At 40.7% G+C, this 20,314-nt stretch overlaps 2 protein-coding genes across 2 annotated transcripts; one reads left to right on the top strand and one right to left on the bottom strand.

Moving 5' to 3' along the window:
- Nucleotides 1–3,856: 3,856 nt before the first annotated feature.
- LOC122017535 (granule-bound starch synthase 2, chloroplastic/amyloplastic-like) lies at nt 3,857–7,604 on the top strand. Its single transcript, XM_042575181.1, has 8 exons — nt 3,857–4,488; nt 4,778–5,138; nt 5,306–5,370; nt 5,437–5,514; nt 5,600–5,710; nt 5,811–5,855; nt 6,052–6,225; nt 6,390–7,604. Exons 1-8 carry the CDS (start codon nt 4,150–4,152, stop codon nt 7,344–7,346), a joined length of 2,130 nt encoding a protein of 709 aa, XP_042431115.1. The 5' UTR covers nt 3,857–4,149; the 3' UTR covers nt 7,347–7,604.
- A 588-nt stretch (nt 7,605–8,192) lies between these two features.
- Nucleotides 8,193–13,085, bottom strand: LOC122017536 (polypyrimidine tract-binding protein homolog 1-like). Its single transcript, XM_042575182.1, has 10 exons — nt 12,629–13,085; nt 11,861–12,070; nt 11,191–11,253; nt 11,040–11,113; nt 10,856–10,951; nt 9,786–9,843; nt 9,602–9,706; nt 9,433–9,514; nt 8,908–9,020; nt 8,193–8,755 (listed from the first exon to the last, which is right to left on the bottom strand). The coding sequence occupies exons 1-10, from the start codon at nt 12,824–12,826 to the stop codon at nt 8,378–8,380; spliced, it is 1,377 nt and encodes a 458-aa protein (XP_042431116.1). The 5' UTR covers nt 12,827–13,085; the 3' UTR covers nt 8,193–8,377.
- Between the last annotated feature and the right edge of the window lie 7,229 nt (nt 13,086–20,314).

Genomic DNA, 20,314 nt, shown 5'->3' with positions numbered 1-20,314 from the left:
CTTGGGCCTCTTCCACATTGATACTCGGTAGCAAGTCTGAGCAGATGACTGAAGTCCTTAGGGGGCCTCCAAATGAGCGAGTAGAAGAATTTGCCCTCTAACAACCCTTGTGAAAATGAACTCACAAGGATCTCCGGCGTGGTCAAATGAACTTCCATAGCTACCTGGTTAAACCTCGTAATGTAGGCCCGCAGTGTCTCCTTGGGCCCCTGCTTAACTAAGAATAGATTGATGTTCATCTTTTGATGGTGGCAACTACTTGCGAAGTGCTGTAGAAACACCGCTCAAAAGTCTTTAAAGCTACATATAGAGCCAATCGGCAGTCGCCTGAACTACCTCTGAACCGATCCAAAGAGCATAGTGAGGAATACTCGGCATTTGACTCCATCAGAGTACTGATAGAGCATGGCCATGTTGTCGAATTTTATGAGGGGATCCTCAGGGTACGTCACCCTTGTGTATTCTCCGATTCTTAGCTGCACACATGGCAGTCGATCGTCCAGGATCTTATGAGAGAATTTCCTGTTTATCCACTCGGGGGAATCATCGAGCCTTGGTGCTTTTCCCTTATGCTCGTCTCGGGTGGGCGCTTCGTCCAATGAGGATCCTTGGGCCCTATCCGCTCAACCTTATTCCTATGAAGGGGTGTTGAACAACTCTCGATGATAGGGGATCGACACATCCGGTGCATCTTCGAATGTGCTGATCGGCTTGTTATTCGGACGATGAGTGGTGGCATTTCCGGCTTGGCCTCCATGAGCGACTCATTGTCCTGTTGTCGATGTTGCTTGTTCATTTGTTTATCGATCGGTTATCACCTGCTACTACTGCTCCAACATCTTGGCCGCTCGTGCTTGTATCACCATGTCCAATTCTTATTGCGTCAACATCATGGTCGTAAGTCGTCTAGCCCCCTCCATCTTCATGTTTCAAATGCAGGTTAAGTTCTCACAGATGACGCTAAATATGATCCTATCCGGAAACAGCAAGGATAGCAAGCTAGGGATATGGCTTTGAGGTTGACACAGTGATTACTCCACGTAGCCCTGCAACATAAAAACTGTAGGATCGAAAAGATCTTAGATATCTCCATAATGACATGATATTATCTACTTTGGGCCTAAACCCTTATGATTTTGCTCTTGGGCTCTACCCAAAAGGCCTCAAGACAATGGAGATATCTTTTCTCTTTTAAACCCATGATCTTTCTCATGTATTTTCAATTTGGGACTATGTTTGCAACCTTGCAACCCCAACAATCCCCCCTCAAACAAAGGACCACAAGCTTCCTACGTCCGATCCTCGACCCACCAGGTCTTCCTGCCCCTTGGTCCACCCGACCTACTAGGACTTCCTTGCCTAGGCGCAACTAGGACTTCCTGCCTGGTGTCTGGTCCTCTTGATCCGAACATAAGAACCCCCACTTTCTTTGTTCGAGGTCAATATTGTACCCACATGGCTCAATCAGACCATAGCTTTTGTGCACAGTCGACGGTTAAATCTTCTGACAGTCCAGGCTCTAATACCAATTATAGGATTGAAAAGAATTTAGATATCTCCACAATGGTACGATATTGTCCACTTTGGGCCTAAGCCCTCATGGTTTTGCTTTTTGGCTCTACTCAAAAGGCCTCAAAACAATGGAGATATCTTTTCTCTTATAAACTCATGATCTTTATCATATATTTTCAATGTGGGACTATGTTTGCAACCTTACAACCCCAACAAAAACGTCAGTACCGAGACGAGAAGAGGTTCTTGACGTTGGCCCTCCGACGTTCAAGTCAGTATCCGACAATCTAAAAAAATAGAGAAATGTAGCTAAAAGATATAGAAGATGAAGTTACACATACCTCTCCCTGTGGATGGGAACATATTTTTATAGTGTCATTGTAGTGCTTGTGCACGTGTCCCAATGCATACACACATTTTCCTAGATGTCCTAGGAAAAGACAAGATAAAAAATATCCCAGATAGCATTTCTTAAAGAGTCATGCAATCCTCTGACGTGACAGCATGGAAGTTTCTAAAATACTATTTATCTGCTGGCATGCCTTGCTGTCAGTGGCACAAACTCCCAAAAGGATATGATAAGATACTTGGCGGGACCCTGCTCGGCCAATCGGCATTCACTCGGCAGGGCTTCACCCGCTCAGCAGCGTCTTTAGGCCTACTAGCTCGTCCCTTTCATAGCTTCCCGACTGTCCTCAATTATCTTCATCTAACCGGGTGTGGTGACCGATAGGCGAGACTAGTGACAATTTATCTTTCTTTATGGTCGAAGGGCAAACTACTCGGCTGAGAAAGGCAAGGCTTACTTGTCTCTCAAGCTGGTACCATCCGCTTGGCAGTACCCAGTTCGCTCGATAGTACTTGGTATGCTCTGCCATAGTAGGCCTGCTCGACGAACTTAAATACCTTGTTTAATTTTATTTTCCATATTAGTCAATCTTCCTTATTTTGACTATCTTAGTGGACCTCTCATCGTTATCGAATCATATAAGATAATGGCCTTGGGATAAATTATTTTTAATATTTTCTTATTTCTTATATAATGTTTATATTTATTAATTTTTATCTTTAATCTTTTTGTGTTCTTCTTTTCTTAAGAATTTGATAAATAATATTCGTAGCTAGCTTGATCTAAATAATTCAAGTTTGAAAAAAAATACAATTATAGACAGTAATAAAATATTTAGATATGATATAAATATAAGAATGATAACTAAGATGAGAATGCATATGAGGATAAATATAATAAATACAAATAAAAATTAAAGATATAAAATTTATCTAAATCTGATTCATGGTCATCCGTACCTATCAGATATCAGATATATTTAGGTCTTTATTTTAATTTATATCCATCTTTTACCAAAATTAAAGCAAAAAACCTTATTGGTTCTTGGGTTGAGAATCTTCTTAGTGGGGTTAGATTCATGTCATTCAGGATGTTGACACATCTTCTAACAATTAATTTTTTTTTTTTTTTTTTTGACCTTTCGTATATATATATATTTTTTATTTTATCCTTCATATTCTAAAATATTATATTTATGTAATATAGTTTATACAATAGAACCAAAACCCTCTATCAGCTTAACATTGTGGCTTTAATGATATTTTTAACTAAATTATATATATATATATATATATATATATATATATATATAAATGAAGGACGCAACTAAAAGAGACAAGATGATGCAACTAAAGAAGGGTGAGCTTCTGAACAAGTAATCATGTGTACTTTCTGATTTATTCTTATGGTCGGTGGAAAATTTTTATAGGATCAGATCAGTCGTCCTAAAGATAATTAATAAGATTAACTAAAATTATCGATAATATTAATTAAATCTAAAGTTATAATTCACACGTAGTCATTTGCTTAAAGATCTTCATAATGACGAAGAAATCAAAGACAAAAGAAAATAAAAATGCATGTATATGATGAAGACTTTCATCATGTTTGCTTTATTCTAGTTCTTGACATGAATATTGGCTTCTTGCAAGGCATCGATGAAGAAAAGGGAATCCTTGATCCTATGACGATATCATACCATGTGAAAGGTTTAACATTATGTAGTAGAACACGTTAGTGGTTGATGGATGGACTAAGGAGTAAGGAAATCCCAAGCAAGAGCTATTTCAATAAGGTTTATCGAAGCATTGCTGGCCGATCGAAGTCGGGCTAAACCATCGAACTAAATCTTAGTCCACACCCAAGCACACAAACCCCGTCCTTTCTTTAAACCGATCAACGGAGGATAATAGAATCATGTTTTCTTTCTTTCTTTTTTTTGGCAAGAAATCTACTGAAATTTTTGCAAAAATCCACGTTTTTTTTTCCCATCAGGAAGATGATCCTTTTGGTCCACGCGATGTTGATACCCAACCCCATCTTCCTCTGTGTCTCCCTGCGATTCGCCGCCGTATTCGACAATGGCACACCGCCCACGAGTATTCCTCTGGCTCCTATTCGTTCTTTCTCCTCCTCCTTCGACTGCTTGCCGCCAGGTATGCGCACGCCTCCCTCGTGTTGATTTGGTGGGCGCTGGAGGAATTTGGGAAGAAAATCTAAACAATTGCTAAATTATAAACCCGATCGCGATACTTCTCCTCCTCAAATCCTCATCCGTCCCCCCAAAAATGGCGTCTTTCCGCTCGCAGCCTTTACTCCTCGATGGCGTCGGCAGCGGCCCTATTTTGCGTCGGAATAAGACTACTCGCGGCGGTGGAGAGCTTGTGGCGGCGGGATTCTTCAGGGAGGTAAACAACCGAGTGAAGTTTCCGGCGATGGGTGCGCAGACGAGGTGGAATGGTCAACTGGCCACCGGAAAAGGCGGCGCCTTTGAGGAGGCGAAGGAGCCAGAGTCGGCTGGTGCTGATGCCGGCCGCGACGGCGGCGGCTCAGCTCAGGCTGCGGCTGCGGCTGCGGTGGAAAAGGGCAAGAAGGTAGTGGCAATGCAGCAGAGATTGGTCGACAAGGTGATTCTCCCTCCTCCCTCTTCGTCTTCTCTAGTTACACTGCAACCATGACCATGTTCTTGCTTTCTTGAACTTTGGATAAACTTTGATTCGAAGTTAACACCCATTTACAACACATTCCTTGGATCAAATCCAAGTGAAAGAGGATTGAACTGACATCTTTGATCGAGGCTAAGTAGATTGAATTTGCTAGCTAATTAGTCGGGGAGGATCTTCCCTCGAGTAGTTTAGACCTTGTGTTATGAAATTGTACTTGTATAATTTGCTTGACTTGCTCATCTCGGTTCAGATTTTGGGGAGGAGGAGCCCGGTCTGGTCGTTCGAAAGAACAGCTGCTGAAGCAGATAACGATATCGATTCTACTAAAGAGGTTAGAACTTACGATTCAAATCTAAGTTCGTACAATGGCAATGCTACTACTTCCAGTGCTACAATGGAACCAAAGGTGCAAGATGTTGGTGGTCTTGATACAGCCATTTCTCCATCTGAATCCAAACTTCCCGCGGTAGATTATAAATCTAGTTCTCGAGATGAGACTCCTGATACTGTCGATGCGAAGGAAGAGGTTATCGATGCCCCTCCTCTGGCCGGGGTGAACGTCATGAATGTGATAGTGGTGGCAGCGGAATGTGCTCCTTGGTCCAAAACTGGTAGCTCTGATCATGCAAATATCGACCAATTCAGTTATCTAGTGTTGCGAGATTACTATTTCGAGTTTAAGCTAGTGTCTACTGTCTAGTGATACGAGGATATATAGTTTTTCTAGTGTTTCATTGATCGTTGAACTACACTGACATTAACCTTCTAACATCAACAGGAGGACTCGGAGATGTAGCTGGGGCTCTGCCAAAAGCTTTGGCCAGGAGAGGGCATCGAGTTATGGTACTTGTTCTTACCTGTTCTACTACAATTCTGTGAATGTGGACTCAAATATGGAGCTTTGGCCAGGTTGTTGTGCCGAGGTATGGAAACTATGCTGAACCGAAAGATCTCAGTGTTCGCAGACGTTACACGGTTGCTGGAGAAGTACGAAGATAGCTCTCTTATGTGCCCTAAATCTGTCTTCTTGCTTTTATACATGTATTAAACTCCTCTTTTTTTTCGAATGAAGGATTTGGAAGTAGCTTACTTTCATGCTTACATTGATGGAGTGGACTTTGTGTTCATCGATTGTCCAGTTTTCAGACACTGCGAGAACAACATTTATGGCGGAAACCGAGTGGTAAACTCCATCTCTCTTTAATCCTATGCATAGAAAATACATCTCTTATACCATACATGTTTTTTTTAGTAACGATTTGGCATTGTGATGATCGTTGCAGGATAGTTTGAAACGGATGGTTTTGTTCTGTAAAGCTGCAGTTGAGGTGTTCTTCCTATTCTTGCCGCCTTCTTGAAGTTACTGCATAAGAAATTTTCATTAGGATCATGAAATTAATGCTAAATGTTAATGTAGTCGATCTGTAAGAGCACTTTTGATTGGTTCCTTGAACTCGCATTCGTGAAAATCTTCCATTTTGTTTGGTCTTGTGACAATCACAAAACTAATGCCATGATTTTCAGGTCCCTTGGTATGTTCCCTGTGGTGGTGTGTGCTACGGAGATGGAAACTTGGCCTTCATTGCAAATGACTGGCACACGGCACTCTTGCCAGTTTATCTGAAGGCTTATTATCGCGACAACGGCTTGATGAAGTACGCGAGATCGGTTCTGGTGATCCACAACATGGCTCACCAGGTTAGCTCCTCAAGTTTGTTACTAGTCTTCTTTGAGGAACCTACGAAGATTGAGTTACACTCGTTGAAACTTCCATTTGCTAGTGAGATCTTCATGTGCAGTCTGGTTTCCGTAACTCCGATTCCGGCAAGCTTAACTTTGAACTGATGATCCTCATCTGTCAGGGTCGCGGCCCCTTGGAGGACTTCTACCATGTTGACTTACAGGAGCACTACTTCGACCTCTTCAAGCTGTATGATCCGATTGGAGGTGACCACTTCAACATCTTCGCAGCCGGCTTGAAGACCGCCGACCAAGTGGTCACTGTCAGCCATGGTTATGCTCGGGAGGTGAAAACTTCCGAAGGTGGATGGGGACTCCACGGCATTATAAGCGAGAACGACTGGAAGTTCCGAGGCATCGTCAACGGCATCGACACAAAGGACTGGAGCCCTGAGCTGGATGTGCACCTGCAATCTGATGGCTACACCAATTACTCTCTGGAGACTCTACGAACGGGCAAAGCACAGTGCAAGGCCGCGCTGCAAAGGGAGCTCGGCCTGCCGGTCCGGGAAAGTGTTCCTCTCATCGGCTTCATTGGGAGACTGGACACCCAGAAGGGCGTGGACCTCATTGCGGAGGCCATGCCGTGGATCGTCGGCCAGGACGCGCAGCTGGTGATGCTGGGCACTGGGCGGTCGGACCTCGAGGAAATGCTGAGGAAGGCTGAGAGGGAGAACCGCGACAAGGTCAGAGGATGGGTTGGGTTCTCTGTGAAGACGGCTCATCGGATAACTGCCGGCGCCGACATCCTTCTGATGCCATCGAGGTTTGAGCCCTGCGGGCTGAACCAGCTATATGCTATGAAGTATGGCATGGTGCCGGTGGTGCACGCCGTCGGTGGGCTGCGAGACACGGTGATCCCCTTTGATCCCTTCAATGAGACTGGGTACGGGTGGACGTTCGATCGGGCAGAGTCGGGCAAGCTGATCCATGCCCTGGGCAACTGCCTCAACACCTACTGGAATTACAAGGAGAGCTGGGAGGGGCTTCAGAAGCGGGGGATGGAGCAGGACCTGAGCTGGGACGACGCGGCAAAGAACTACGAGGAGGTCCTGATCACGGCCAAGTACCAGTGGTGAGAGCATCAATTATCGAAGTGGCAGAGGTAGGATCTTACCGCAACAGACACTTGAGCTGAGGCTTGTTGTAAACGGAATGAGATCAGTGAGCGGGCGTCCTGGCTTCAATTACTGCAAAATGATTATTTCATAATTAAATACAATAACAATAGCTTAGGCTTTTCCCCTTCAATGAAATTATGAACTTCAGTTTTGCCGGAATAAGGAGCAACAGATTAAACAGTAATAAATCTCAAATAAAAAAAATTGTTTTTTTAATCTATTAGAACATCTTATCGATAGGACAGATTTCTCAGATTCAGCACATTTACAATACAGCAATTAGGCGAAAATGGAAACTGTCTTTTGTATGATTGTTTTTTTTTTCTTGCCAGATCAAACAAGAAAAGCTAGATGGAGAATTGATACAATACCAGATCAAGTTTCTACAATTATAAGTTCCAAACCTTGGATATGAAGAGAATTGAAATATCTAGATGCAACTTCATCAGATTCCAGATGCCTCTGCAAGTCGTGTTGTTCTGGTTATTGTTCGTTAAAACTGAAGTGAGGGGAATAGTAATGAAATACAGGATATCAATAGGAGAGCTTAGTAGATCTGAGCAAACAATTTAGTTTGATAGCATCAAAATTTTCAAGGACATAAAAATGTTTCATCCAATTTGTAAGAGGCAGCCGAAGATGTGCATAATATTGCAAAGGTCATAACTCATAAGAAACAGCTACCGAAGAATATCACAATAAGAGTTTAACAACTCACCTGAGCTATAATACAAAGGGAAAGCATAAAATAGTGTGGATTTGATAGAAAAGAATTGAGAGAAACATCATATGAAAAGAAAAGAATTGGCATAATAAGAACGAGATGGAAATTATATCGATAAGAATACAAGACGCAACTGGTTCAAAGCATCAGCCAGCCTTGATCATGAACACATACAGCAATTTACTATTGTTATGGCATATTGGTGGATAAATTCATACAACAGTCATATGATGTAACTGACACAAAGAATGTGAGAATAAGCACTCTATTGAGCGAAATAGGGAAACTGAGTTTGAGGTGCAGCAGGAGGCTGTGCATTTGCCAGTTGACCAAATTGAGATGAACTTTGTGAAGCTTGAAGCGCCCAAGTAGGGGCGGCAGAGGTGCTAGAAGTAGGGTAATAAGAAACAGGATTTGCAGAGGTTGACACCAAGCTTCCACCTGAGGTGCCAATGTTCCATGGAGGCATCTGACCCAGTGGAACCGTTGCTTGTCCTGAGACAGGATAATCATTGCCAATATATATGGACGAAGACTGTGGATAGGCGTGCCAACCAGTGGATGTCGGCAAAATGGGAGCCTGGGGCATTGTTGGTATACTAGAGTCTTGAACAGTGTAATCTCTTCCTCTATCATTGTGCACCTGTATAAGAAACAGAATGCAAACATAGAATCAACTACCAAGACATCAGATCACAGGTAAACAGTGAATACAAGAACATCAACAGATACAAAACATAGTTTTATAAACCAAGAGTTATGTTACTCCATTTGACACAAAGAATTCATCTATACCTTAACACTGAGATCAGTATGATGAGAGTATGTCAAATGGAGTCTGCAATAACCACCATCATAGATGCTGTGTCCCTCCAAAGCAGCTTTGGCAACTGAAGCAGTGGTAATATCTGATAAAACAGAGAAACGACAAATTGACAATATAAGATACAGGTTATGCATTAACATAAAATCATGGACAAAATGATCCATTCATATTGATGTGCTTACTAAAAAAATATGTTTTAAATAAATATTTTTATTTTATTTAACACAATGAAATTTTGTGCTTAATGCAACTAGTAATGATTTAAATCTTCTGCTGAGAAACAATTTCCTACTAGCACATGCAGGTGCAAATGAATACGTACTGAATAGGTACAAGCATTGACAAGCAGATGGTTCTGGCAAAATGAGCTAACTCATAGATGAACAAAAAAATTGCCAGGATACTCTATCAGAATGAACCACCAGGCAGAAAACATACACCTTATAATTCATTTGAAAATTTGACCAGGACACTATCTACTTAGAAAATTTTACCTGGATACTGTATCAAGGCCTGCACACCACCATTTTTCTCAAAAATTAAAATTTTCTGTACAGTTCCAAAAGCAGAAAATACCTGATTATAGAACATCAACTTAGTGGTCATGCTTTGGCTAAAATATTAAAATACTAAAAACTTCCAGAGGTAGAAATAATATCTTACTGTATGAAGAACATCAACTGTCACAGCATATTGCATGTTCTCTATAGTAGCTAACAGGACGTTACTCTCAGGATCCTGCTTCTTTACTTCAGGACCTGACAGAGACTGTGAATAACTTCTCATAAGAACATTGAAAAACATGGGAAAAAGGTACAGAGGTGGAGATGAGTTATGCAAAAATTACCAGTATGCCTCCCTCTATAGCAGAAGGATTCACAGGAAGATAAGGATTTGTGTAATCCCTGTTTAAGAAAAGATTATTATAAGTTTGTACAAAACTTAGATTGCAAACAACTTGTATAAAAGCTAACATCAATATGAACTTGAGAAAAAATTTGCCTGAGACAGGTGATAATATTATAGCAATGTGGCAGTATAGTAACAACGACTGAGATATTATGACCAAGTTAGTGTGAAGATGTCAAAACCCTAAAAACCCAATTGGAAATCCTTGAGAAAGAAAGAGCTTTGCATGGACAAGTTAAATACCAGTACACAGTTTGACTAGAGTGCAAGCATCTTTTACTGAGTATGATAGTGCTTAAAATAATTGAAATTACAAGAGTGAATCAGATAGTGTTAGCCACTCTAACACAACAATCATATAAAAAAAACTCAAAGCCATTTTATTATAAGATCAGGTTCACTGCAAGCACCTTTTACTGAGTATGATAGTGCTTAAAATAATTGAAATTACAAGAGTGAAACAGATGTTAGAAGTCGCAACAACCAAAAAAACACTCAGAGCCATTTTATTATAAGATCAGGTACACTGCATGATATAGCACCAAGACAAAGGGATTACAAGGGATTAGTGTCATTTTTAAAAAGGTCTCAACTCTCAACCAAGACAAACTCGGAAATAGACTCATGCCTAAAATACCCATTTCTCCCAAAACAAGACCATTAGCTAATAAGGAGGTTGGATTTAATGAGCCATCACTTCCACTTTTCGACTGATAGTTGAACAAAGAATTTTTGTGCCACAAACTAATTTTACTCGGATTAATGTTTGTCCGAAAAAGTTACATATCAGAAATCATGATGCAAGAACTTGCAAAAGGAAAAAAGAGTGTATTCTTGAGATAGGTTCTGACTGTGACAAGTATGCAAATTCTAAGAAAAATCACACTCTAGGCGTTGCTTTTCTTGTATGAATCTGAGGATAAGATATGGCGTTCAAAATCAAGATACTAGAACTAAAACCATATGCAATCATAAACTACTTGCACCAGATTGCAAAGCAATTTTTACCTGCTACGATGAGACTGGAATTTGATGCTTAAATCTGTGTGGGCCGAATATGAAATACGCAAATGGCAAGATGTAATATGTTCAGGGAGCAAGTACCTGGAACATTCAAGTTCAATTAGCATAAATTCAAAAAACTTAATAGAATAGCATACCTTTGACGTGGAAACATGGAAAAATCTACAACCTGGGAATACTTCTCCCATCCAAAGCATGTCTTGCACTAGCAGCAGTCTCTGCATCTGTGTATTGAATTAGTGCCTGTAGAAGGTCCAGTCAAAAGAAAGTTAGAACCTGCAGTTTAATCAAAGAACAGTGTGGTGACAATGACATCTTACCTGAAAGCCAGCAGCTTTTTCAAAGGTTGCAATTTTATGCACAAAGCCAAAGGCTGAGAACACCTGAAACAATTTTCAGAGCATTTTACTATTACCTGTTATAAAGAAATTCATCTAACATAGACTATAAATGTAGAGTTTAGACCCATAACTGAGTTTCCTTTCAAACATGGATGAAGTCACCCGGATGCAACTCAAAACAAGAGTGCAGATACACCTTTTCAAGCAAAATGTTATGCAAGGAAAAATAGTTACCTTAAAAACTTGCATAAAGGACAAAAGCAATTCAATCATAAAAATGGCTTGAAAAGAAATACAACAGTATCCGCATTCTGATTTCTGAGAAAGACCCAAGTTTGAGAATCCAAAGCTAAGATTGTCGAAAACTAACATCAAAAAATTATCAATTCAAATTAATCATTCTCCTAAATCCTACTGAGAAGATTTTTAACAAGGCTCACATAGTTAACATGAGCAAGCTAGACATCACAGTAAGTTAATAAGAACAACAATTGGAGAGAGGACCTTATTTTGCAACAAGGTTTCTATTACACGTTCTTTACCTGAAAAAAGGTCCAATAAACTAAAAACCAATTATTTAATAGGAAGAACATAGTCTTTAAACAGCTTTATTTGTATTTTGTAACAAAGGGTTCTACCAACAACTTACCAGATGAATAACATCTATGCTGACATCGCCATCTTCAACACCTTCGATAGTGACAAGCAAAACATTGCCAGGAACTTCTCCAGTACTCCTATTGTTTGTAATTTCTGGCCTGTTAGAATACTGGATATAAACAGTTTTTCCACGAACTTGGGCTGGCTCAGATGAAGAAGCATAGTAAGAAACCATTGAAATTGCTTGGTTAAGGTCCGCCTACAAAGAGGAAAATGTAATTTTCAAGTCTGACCACAATGAGCAAAGAGTTTAAACATTGAATATCAATAGAAAACTCTTTCAATCTAGTAGATTGGTACATATACTACACGGGCATGCATACTAGCAGAAGGGAGTAAAAACGAGAGTCAAGCTAAATGATACCGGGACTTGAGGAAAGAGCCTGACCTATGGTAACAAGTTAATTTACTTCTAGTATACTAGGGTATAAAGAGTAAACAACAGAGGGATATGATTCATGCTTCTGTAAAGTTCAAACGGGAATCCTGATAATTCGAGAGTTTGTTGATAGGGGGAAAAAAATCCTTTTCTTCCATTTTGTAACTGTTATCTTTCTAACTCCAATCCATCAGAAAATCAAGTGGCCAACAAATTTCCGGAGCCCCGTATTAAGATTTTAGGTTCAGACGTGAAAGCAATCAACTCAAAGATTGGGTGGTCGTAAAATTTAGGATTTCACTAGTTTTTATTTAGCAATACACTAGACATAATGCTAAAAACAGCACAGTAGATCAGGGAGAAGGGTTCATTACGCACAAATTCGACGAAGGCCTGGTTCTTGTTGGCGCCGACGTTGCACATGGTATTGACGACCCTTCCGAACGGCTTGCAGAGGACGACGATCTCCTCCTCGATGCACTCCCACGGCAGGTTCCGAAGGTGGAGCACTTTCGACGGCGTCTGCGTGTAGCGAAACTGCTGCTGCGGCAGCCCCCCTCCTTGCCCTGGTGCCATACCTTGCCAAATCCAACCTTCCGGGCCGTACAACAGAAGTCGAAGACGAGAGAAACCCGAAATCGCCTGGAACACTCCTCCTTAGGGGTTTGAGATCGAACAAGGCACGACAACGAGGGGGGAGGGGTTGATCTCCGATTCTCCTCTCGCTCGCTCTCCTGCCCACTGGCCGAGGGCTGAGCTATCTGTACGTCGTCGGTCTGGTTATCGTAGCGCCGTCGGTATTGGGAGAGGAGTTTGTAGCGGTTCGGATCGCTTATCGTTCTACAGAACGAGTAGATATCGCTCCGCGCCCTGCCTCCGCGTGTGCAGACAAAACGCGACATCTCAACCGTTCGTTATATTTATCATAATATCTTCTTATTATTATTTACCTTGCATTTTCCTAAATTAATATAAATCTTAAATTTTAATAATCTTTAGTATTAATTGTTATTTGTAAAAAATAACATACGAGAGATTAAATATCCAACGAGATATTTTATATCCGTTGAAAATTAATTAATTAATTAATTAATTATACTATGACTAATTATATATACTATGAACGACTCGAGATGTTTGGAATTGATCCAGATATCCATGGATGACATGGTCTAGGCATCTGGAATGAATTCAGGTGCTTAGACTCATTCAGTATTTTTTTTAAAATTTTATTTTCAGATATATTATATATATTTAGAGTTCAAAATTTTAAGATTTAGGAGTTGAGTTATAACAAATTTGAGTTAATAAGATTTTCTCTCTAGAATTCAAACTTCCTTCATAGGGTATATTATATGTATTTACGGTTTAAGATTCTCTAATTTAATGATTGAGTTATAATGGGTTTAAATTAATAAAAAATTTCCTTTAGAGTTTAGGCTTCCCTCTTGGGTTATAGTATTCAAGATAAATAATTTTAGGTACTCATGAAATATAATATATGTATTCACAATATTTTAGATTTAAGATTTAAGAAATTTTTTATTTTTAAAAATAAAAAAAAATCGAGATGCCTGAATTAAATCTAGGTGAATAAAAATGCAAATCGAAACGTCTGGATTAATTTCAGGTGCCCAACAAACTTCGTGACAAGTTTGTCAGGGCGGCTGGATTAATTTCAGATGCCTCGATTTGTTTTTTTTTATTTTTTTCTCCATTCCATTTTTTTATGTTTATTTTTAAAAATAAAAAATTTCTTAAATCATGAATTTAAAATATTCTAAATACATATATTATACTCCATGAACATCTAAAATTATTTATCTTGAACAGGAAAGACTAAACGCTAGAGAAAAATCTTATTAGCTTAAATCTATTATAACACAACTCCTAAATTCTAAAATCTTAAACCCTAAATACATATAATATACTTGATGCGGATATATATGAGGATGGCTCAGATGTAATTAGGAAGGGGAGAAAGGGCAGTTTGGTCTTTTGGCATAAGTGGGGTTTTGTTTTAAAGGGATCATTGTTCATCTTCTAAAGGGACTGGTTCGAGCTTTTTGCGGCCGCTAGCCAAGGAGGGACTTTCTCCCTCTCATGCCCTTCGCCGGCGCCGACGAAGCCGCCGGCGCTCCCCTCCTCCTTTCCTCTACCCCTTCTCCTTCGACCTCTTCACTCCAATGCTACCACCAGGAGGAGGAGTTTGTTAGTTAGAGCCCTAGAGCCAATCATTTGATGATTGTATGGACTCATGTATATCATATTCTTGTATATTAATAAAGGCATTTGTTTGGTTATTATACTTATTTATATTAGTGCCAAATAGACTAAGTATAATAGCGTCCTTGAGTAGAAGGTTCATACCTATATCAATCGATTAGTTGAATCGATAGTGAGATGATATAGGGAACACTACTCTAAATCATTCCTAGTCGAGTATTAGCATTCAGGGACAATGTTAATACAATAAGACTAGCATGTAGGTCAGCTCGATGACTTGATCTCACAAGTCATGGATATAGAGATATCAAGCTGACACATGGGTATGCATTAGAGAATGTATATTGAATGACCCGCCATGAGAAAGTATCATGGATCGTTATATGAGTGTCATATACTTTCTCATGTGGCTATTAGTATGACTATTAGTCCTTAGACCTGAAGTCACCATGGATCCCTACATAAGGAGTTATGTACTTTAGTTTCGTCAAACGTCACCCGTAATTGGGTGGACTATAAAGGCGATTACTGGGTATATAACGAATTATGTAGAGGGATGTGAGTGATGTAGATAGGATCTATCCCTCCCATATGACGGGAGCGACATCGGTATTCTTGATAGAGTGAGACCACTAAGTGCATGGCCATGCCCAAATGAGTCAACATTAGATGTTGAGCTCATTTGATCGAGTGAGTCTACTTGGAGTTCAAGATTTAGATTGATTAGAGGATGACATGGTCTATGCCTCACATTGATCAATCTAGATGTCTAGGATAGAAGGACACTTGTCATTATTTTGTGAGTAGTCACAATTGGTAGTCACAAGGTGATGTCAGATCTCGACATTCTTGTAACTTGGGTAGTAATGATGTGTTGCTAGATACCGCTCATTACTTATGCTCCTAAATGGGTTTAGGGCATTGCCAACGTTACAAGAACCTATAGGGTCACACACTTAGGACAATTAGGTGGAGATTAGGTTCATATGATGAACCAAGAGGATTAGATTCATTTGATGAATCAAATTGGATTAAGAGTAATCCTAATTGGGCTAACTTGAGTTTGACTCAAGTTGATTCATGTGTTAAATGAGTCTAATTTAGATTTTGACTCATTGAATCAATTTAATTTAATGAATTAGATTCATTATATTAAGTTGGCTCGAATCAAATGGTTGGATTAGATCCACCATGGTAGAGATTGAGTCAAGTTTGACTTGACTTGACTTGAGAAGGAAGACCAAAGGTCAATTTTGACTTGACCTTTTGCCACCTCATTGGTGAGTTGGCATTAGGTGGACCAATAATGATGTTCCACATCATCATGGGTGCCACCTCATGGAAGTGACAAAGCCACTCTCTTAATGGTTTCATATTAATTGCAATTAATGCAATTAATGTGATTTTATGGTTTCATATTAATTGCAATTAATGCAATTAATGTGAAATTTGAAATGTGGCCGGCCACTTTGTTTTGGGTGAAGAAATTCATTTTTCATTCACTTGTGTGCATCTTCTTCCTTCTCCCTCTCAAGCTCTCCTTCTCCCTCTCCTCCCTTGGCCGAACCACATAGGTGCTAGCACACCTTGGTTTTGGTCATTTTCATCTAGTGTGTCCGTGTGGATACTTCTAGAGGACCGGCGCTTGACGGTCTTGAAATCCGGCATCATTTGGACGAGCGGGAACGCGAAGGGCATCGCATCAAAGGTATAAATGGTTTATCCTTATGTAGATCTACTGTAGATTAAAGTTTTTCAAACTCGTACTCGTATTTTCGTTCGGTTTTACCTTGCACGAGATCCGTGGCTTGGGCGATTCGGGGTTTTCGCGGCCCGAAAAACCCAACAGTGGTATCAGAGCCACGTGCAAGGCTTGTACGAGTTTATTTTTATTTTATGAAAAATAAAACCTTCTGTGATTTTCTGTAAAAATTAGTTTTTTATGATTTTATGGGTAATTTTTTCGTAGAAGTGAAGCACAAGTGTCTCGGCACTTGTAGGCTTCGGCTACCGGAAAGATCTTTCAAAACCGGCTTCGTTTTGCCCCAAATCCTTTTGGGACAGTGAGCTTGGGTGCCATTAGATCGCAAAGGAGCAACTCACGATGGTTAGATCGTGGGTAGGGGTACTGCCCCTAACCCCACAAGGGGATTTGCTCCGCGATTGCACTCGAAATCGCTAAAAACGAACCCGCCGGGAAGATTTTTCCGAAACGGCAATGTCTCGACCCAAATCGTTTTGGGACAGCGGGTTTAGGCGTTGTTGGATCGCAAAGGAACCCTCGCGATGGTTAGATCGCGGGTAGGGGCGCTGCCCCTGGGCCCCGCAAGGGGATCCGTTCCGCGATTGCGCCCGAAACCGCTAAACGGGACCGCCGGGAAATTTTACTTGTAAAATTATAAAAATTAATTTTAAAATTATAGAAAATTATGAAAATATATAATTTTGAATTATATATATTAATTTGTGATAGTCATGGCCCAAAACCCAATATGATTGGTTGTGTTGTAATTCATAATACGGCCTACGTGCCGTGATGTGTTTTCGCGTGTTGTATTTATTTTATTATTCGCGACCTGCGCGTCGTGCCTCGTCTTTTATTCTTGTTGTAAATTAGATTTAGACTCGAATGTAACTCGAGTTTCAAATTGTAATGTACAAATTGGAGCGGTGGAGGGTCCACACGAGACGGAGTTCCGAGGCGGGCACGAGCAACACAAGGTGGTCAAAGGGAGGCGCTTAGAGAAGCTGTTGACCCTAGGTTGACCAATCGATCTTCTCATTGGCTTGAGAAGATCGTAGTAGGGTCATGACTAAATCACAAATAGATTAATTAATTAATTATTATGTATTTGATGCATGTTTAATAATTAATTAATTAATTAGTGCCTTAACGATTAGATTAGATCTAAGTCGTGCACATGATGCACCCTTGCGATTAGATTAGATCTAAGTTGTGCACAAGATGCATTCTTCTCGATTAGATTAGATCTAGATCGAACCAACTCTAAAATGCCTAACCGTGCCGTGATACCTATCACTACCTCGATCACATGTATTGTTGAATCTGCCAAAGCAGAGCAATACATATTATCTTGGTAGGGTACGGAGGGACAATCTTGGTCCCGTCTATTAGCGCATGGGTGAATAAAAACTCAATTAGATTGAGTATTCATAGTTACTCGGTTGGATCGAGTCAACTATAGGCATTCTTCCAATAGTTGGAAAGATAGGTCAATATCACATCTATATTAACTCTCGGGCGTATTAGCCAAAGCTAACTCGAGTTTTAATATAAATGCGGATATTGATTCTATAAACAAGAGTTGCATAGAGATGTAATTGGTAATCGTTACCTACCGATCATACTAAGCCTTGGGCGTATTAGCCAAAGCTAACTCAAGGGTTAGTATGATGTGGATCTTGTCCCACAAGAATTATAGAATTCAGTGGGAGCATCGTTTAATTAAAGGCCTAATTAAATGATTTTTAAGATTATGATATTTATTTCCGCAAATTTTTGTTGTAGATAACCATGACGTCAAATACGAACATTTTCTCTCTGCGATCTGTCCTTAAGAAGGACAAGCTCAACGGAGCAAATTTCCTGGACTGGTACAGGAATCTGAGAATAGTTCTCACCCAAGAACGTAAACTGTACGTTCTGGAGCAGCCCATTCCGGAGGCCCCTCCTGCCACTACCACGCGAGCAGACCGAGATGCTTACAAGAAGCATCGAGATGACGCATTAGATGTGTCTTGTCTTATGCTCGCAACCATGAACTTTGAGCTTCAGAAGCAACATGAGTTTATGAGCGCTTACGATATGGTTGAACATCTTTGTCACCTATATCAAGGACAAGCAAGGCACTGGAAGAGGAACTCCAAAGAATACCCGGAAGATCTTAAGAAGAAGAGAAATAAGATTTCTACTTCAGGTATAAATGTTATAGAAGTCAACCTCTCTATTTCTTCATCGTGGGTATTAGATACCGGATGTGCTTCGCACATTTGTACTAATGTACAAGCGCTGAGGAATAGCAGAGCATTGACGAAGGGTGAGATAGACCTACGAGTAGGCAATGGAGCACGAGTTGCTGCTATTGCTGTAGGAACTTATCATCTATCTCTGCCCTCTGGGCTAGTACTAGAATTAGACGATTGTTGTTATGTACCTGCATTGACAAAGAACATAATATCAGTTTCTTGTTTGGACAAGAGAGGATACTCGTTTATAATAAAGAACAAATGTTGTTCCGTCTTTTTAAACGATATGTTCTATTGTAGTGCACCTCTGATAAACGGACTCTACATTCTAGACCTAGAGAGCCCTGTCTATAACATAAATACCAAGAGGATCAAGTCGAATGACTTGAACCAAACTTACCTCTGGCACTGTCGCTTAGGTCATATAAATGACAAGCGCTTATCCCAGCTCCATAAGGATGGTTTGCTGGACTCATTTGATTTTGAATCATATGAGATATGCGAGTCATGCCTACGAGGCAAGATGACCAAGACTCCCTTTAGTGGGCACGGCGAGAGAGCGACTGATTTGTTAGGACTCATACATAGTGATGTATGTGGCCCTTTCAATGTCGCTGCTAGAGGCGGTTATAGGTGTTGGTGCAACATCCCTCAGGTCAAGGTTGACCTGGTTGACCAAGCTGAGTCTTGGTTTGGGTTTAGATGTTTGACAATAAGATATTAATTGAAGAAGAGTCAAGTAGGTCAAGGATGACCGGATACTTGACTGGGAAGTCCTAACTGGGATGTTAGGCAGGAGGAAAATCCTGGTGAGTGAAGCCAGGTGAAAGACCTAGTGAGTGAAGCTAGGCAATTGGGAAGTCCTAGTGAGTGAAGCTAGGCAGGAGAAAAATCCTGGTGAGTGAAGCCAGGTGAAAGACCTAGTGAGTGAATCTAGGCAATTGGGAAAGTCCTGGTGAGTGAAGCCAGGCAAGAGAAATCCAGATGGGTCAAGGTTGACCAGACATCTGGTGAGAGTCCAAGTAGGTCAAAGGGATTGACCGGATACTTGGCACGAGGAAGAAAAGTCCAAGTAGGTCTTAGGGAGTGACCGGATACTTGGCAAGAAGAGAAAAGTCCAAGTGGGTCAAAGGGATTGACCAGACACTTGGTGAGAGAGTCCTAGCTGGCCAAGGGTGACCGGATGCTAGGTCTTATGTACCAACAAGTCATGGTTGACTAGATGTTGGTTTAGGGGGCTTTGGGCTTGGTTTTGGGCAAAAACCAAGGTTTGGATTGATCCGTGGATCGATCCAGAAGTTTTTCCAGAACACAGAGGCGCTCTGGATCGATCCGTGGATCGATCCAAAGCCTCCCCAATCGATTGGGAGCAATCCAATCGATTGGGATTCGACCGTTGGCGTCGTTTATAGCTGTTGGCGTGCGATTTCTTCAGCAGAACTTCACCGATTCATTCCAGATTCAACACAGCTCCTCCCCAGCACTCTCTAAGCTCCTCACCGCTAGTTCTTGAAGGTTCTTGGAGGTACATCCAAGTCAAGAGGCGAGTTGCAACGAGAAGAAGAAGAAGCTAGGGTTTTTACTGCATTTCTTGTAAGCTTTTGCTTATTCTTTACTACCCTTTCTTCTTCTTGTACTGAGAGTCTTGTAGGGTTTCTCCGCCCTCGGTAGTTACCGAAAAGGAGTGTTTTCATAGTGGAGGGTGCGTGCGTGGTGTGGATCCTTGGATTAGTCATCTCCGTTGGAGGTGGATACCAAGTAAACTCCTAGTGTTAGCGTGTTTGTGTTTGTTTATGTATTTTCCGCGCATTCTTGAAGAAACAAGCAACACCGAGCAACGAGCACGCGACG

This window comes from Zingiber officinale, chromosome 8B (assembly GCF_018446385.1).
Source record: "Zingiber officinale cultivar Zhangliang chromosome 8B, Zo_v1.1, whole genome shotgun sequence".
Lineage (NCBI taxonomy): Eukaryota > Viridiplantae > Streptophyta > Magnoliopsida > Zingiberales > Zingiberaceae > Zingiber > Zingiber officinale.
This window is presented reverse-complemented; position numbering and strand designations above follow the sequence as displayed.

Bases quoted from the DNA above. Each gene is read 5' to 3' on its own strand.
- LOC122017536 (XM_042575182.1), bottom strand. From the start codon at position 12,826: ATGGCACCAGGGCAAGGAGGGGGGCTGCCGCAGCAGCAGTTTCGCTAC. The intron at 9,707-9,785 runs GTAATTTTTGCA...AGTTATTCACAG, and splicing joins CTATAGAGGGAGGCATACTG to TCTCTGTCAGGTCCTGAAGT. The intron at 9,515-9,601 runs GTAAGATATTAT...TTCTATAATCAG, and splicing joins CAGTTGATGTTCTTCATACA to GTATTTTCTGCTTTTGGAAC.
- LOC122017535 (XM_042575181.1), top strand. From the start codon at position 4,150: ATGGCGTCTTTCCGCTCGCAGCCTTTACTCCTCGATGGCGTCGGCAGC. The intron at 4,489-4,777 runs GTGATTCTCCCT...ATCTCGGTTCAG, and splicing joins AGCAGAGATTGGTCGACAAG to ATTTTGGGGAGGAGGAGCCC. The intron at 5,371-5,436 runs GTACTTGTTCTT...AGCTTTGGCCAG, and splicing joins GGAGAGGGCATCGAGTTATG to GTTGTTGTGCCGAGGTATGG.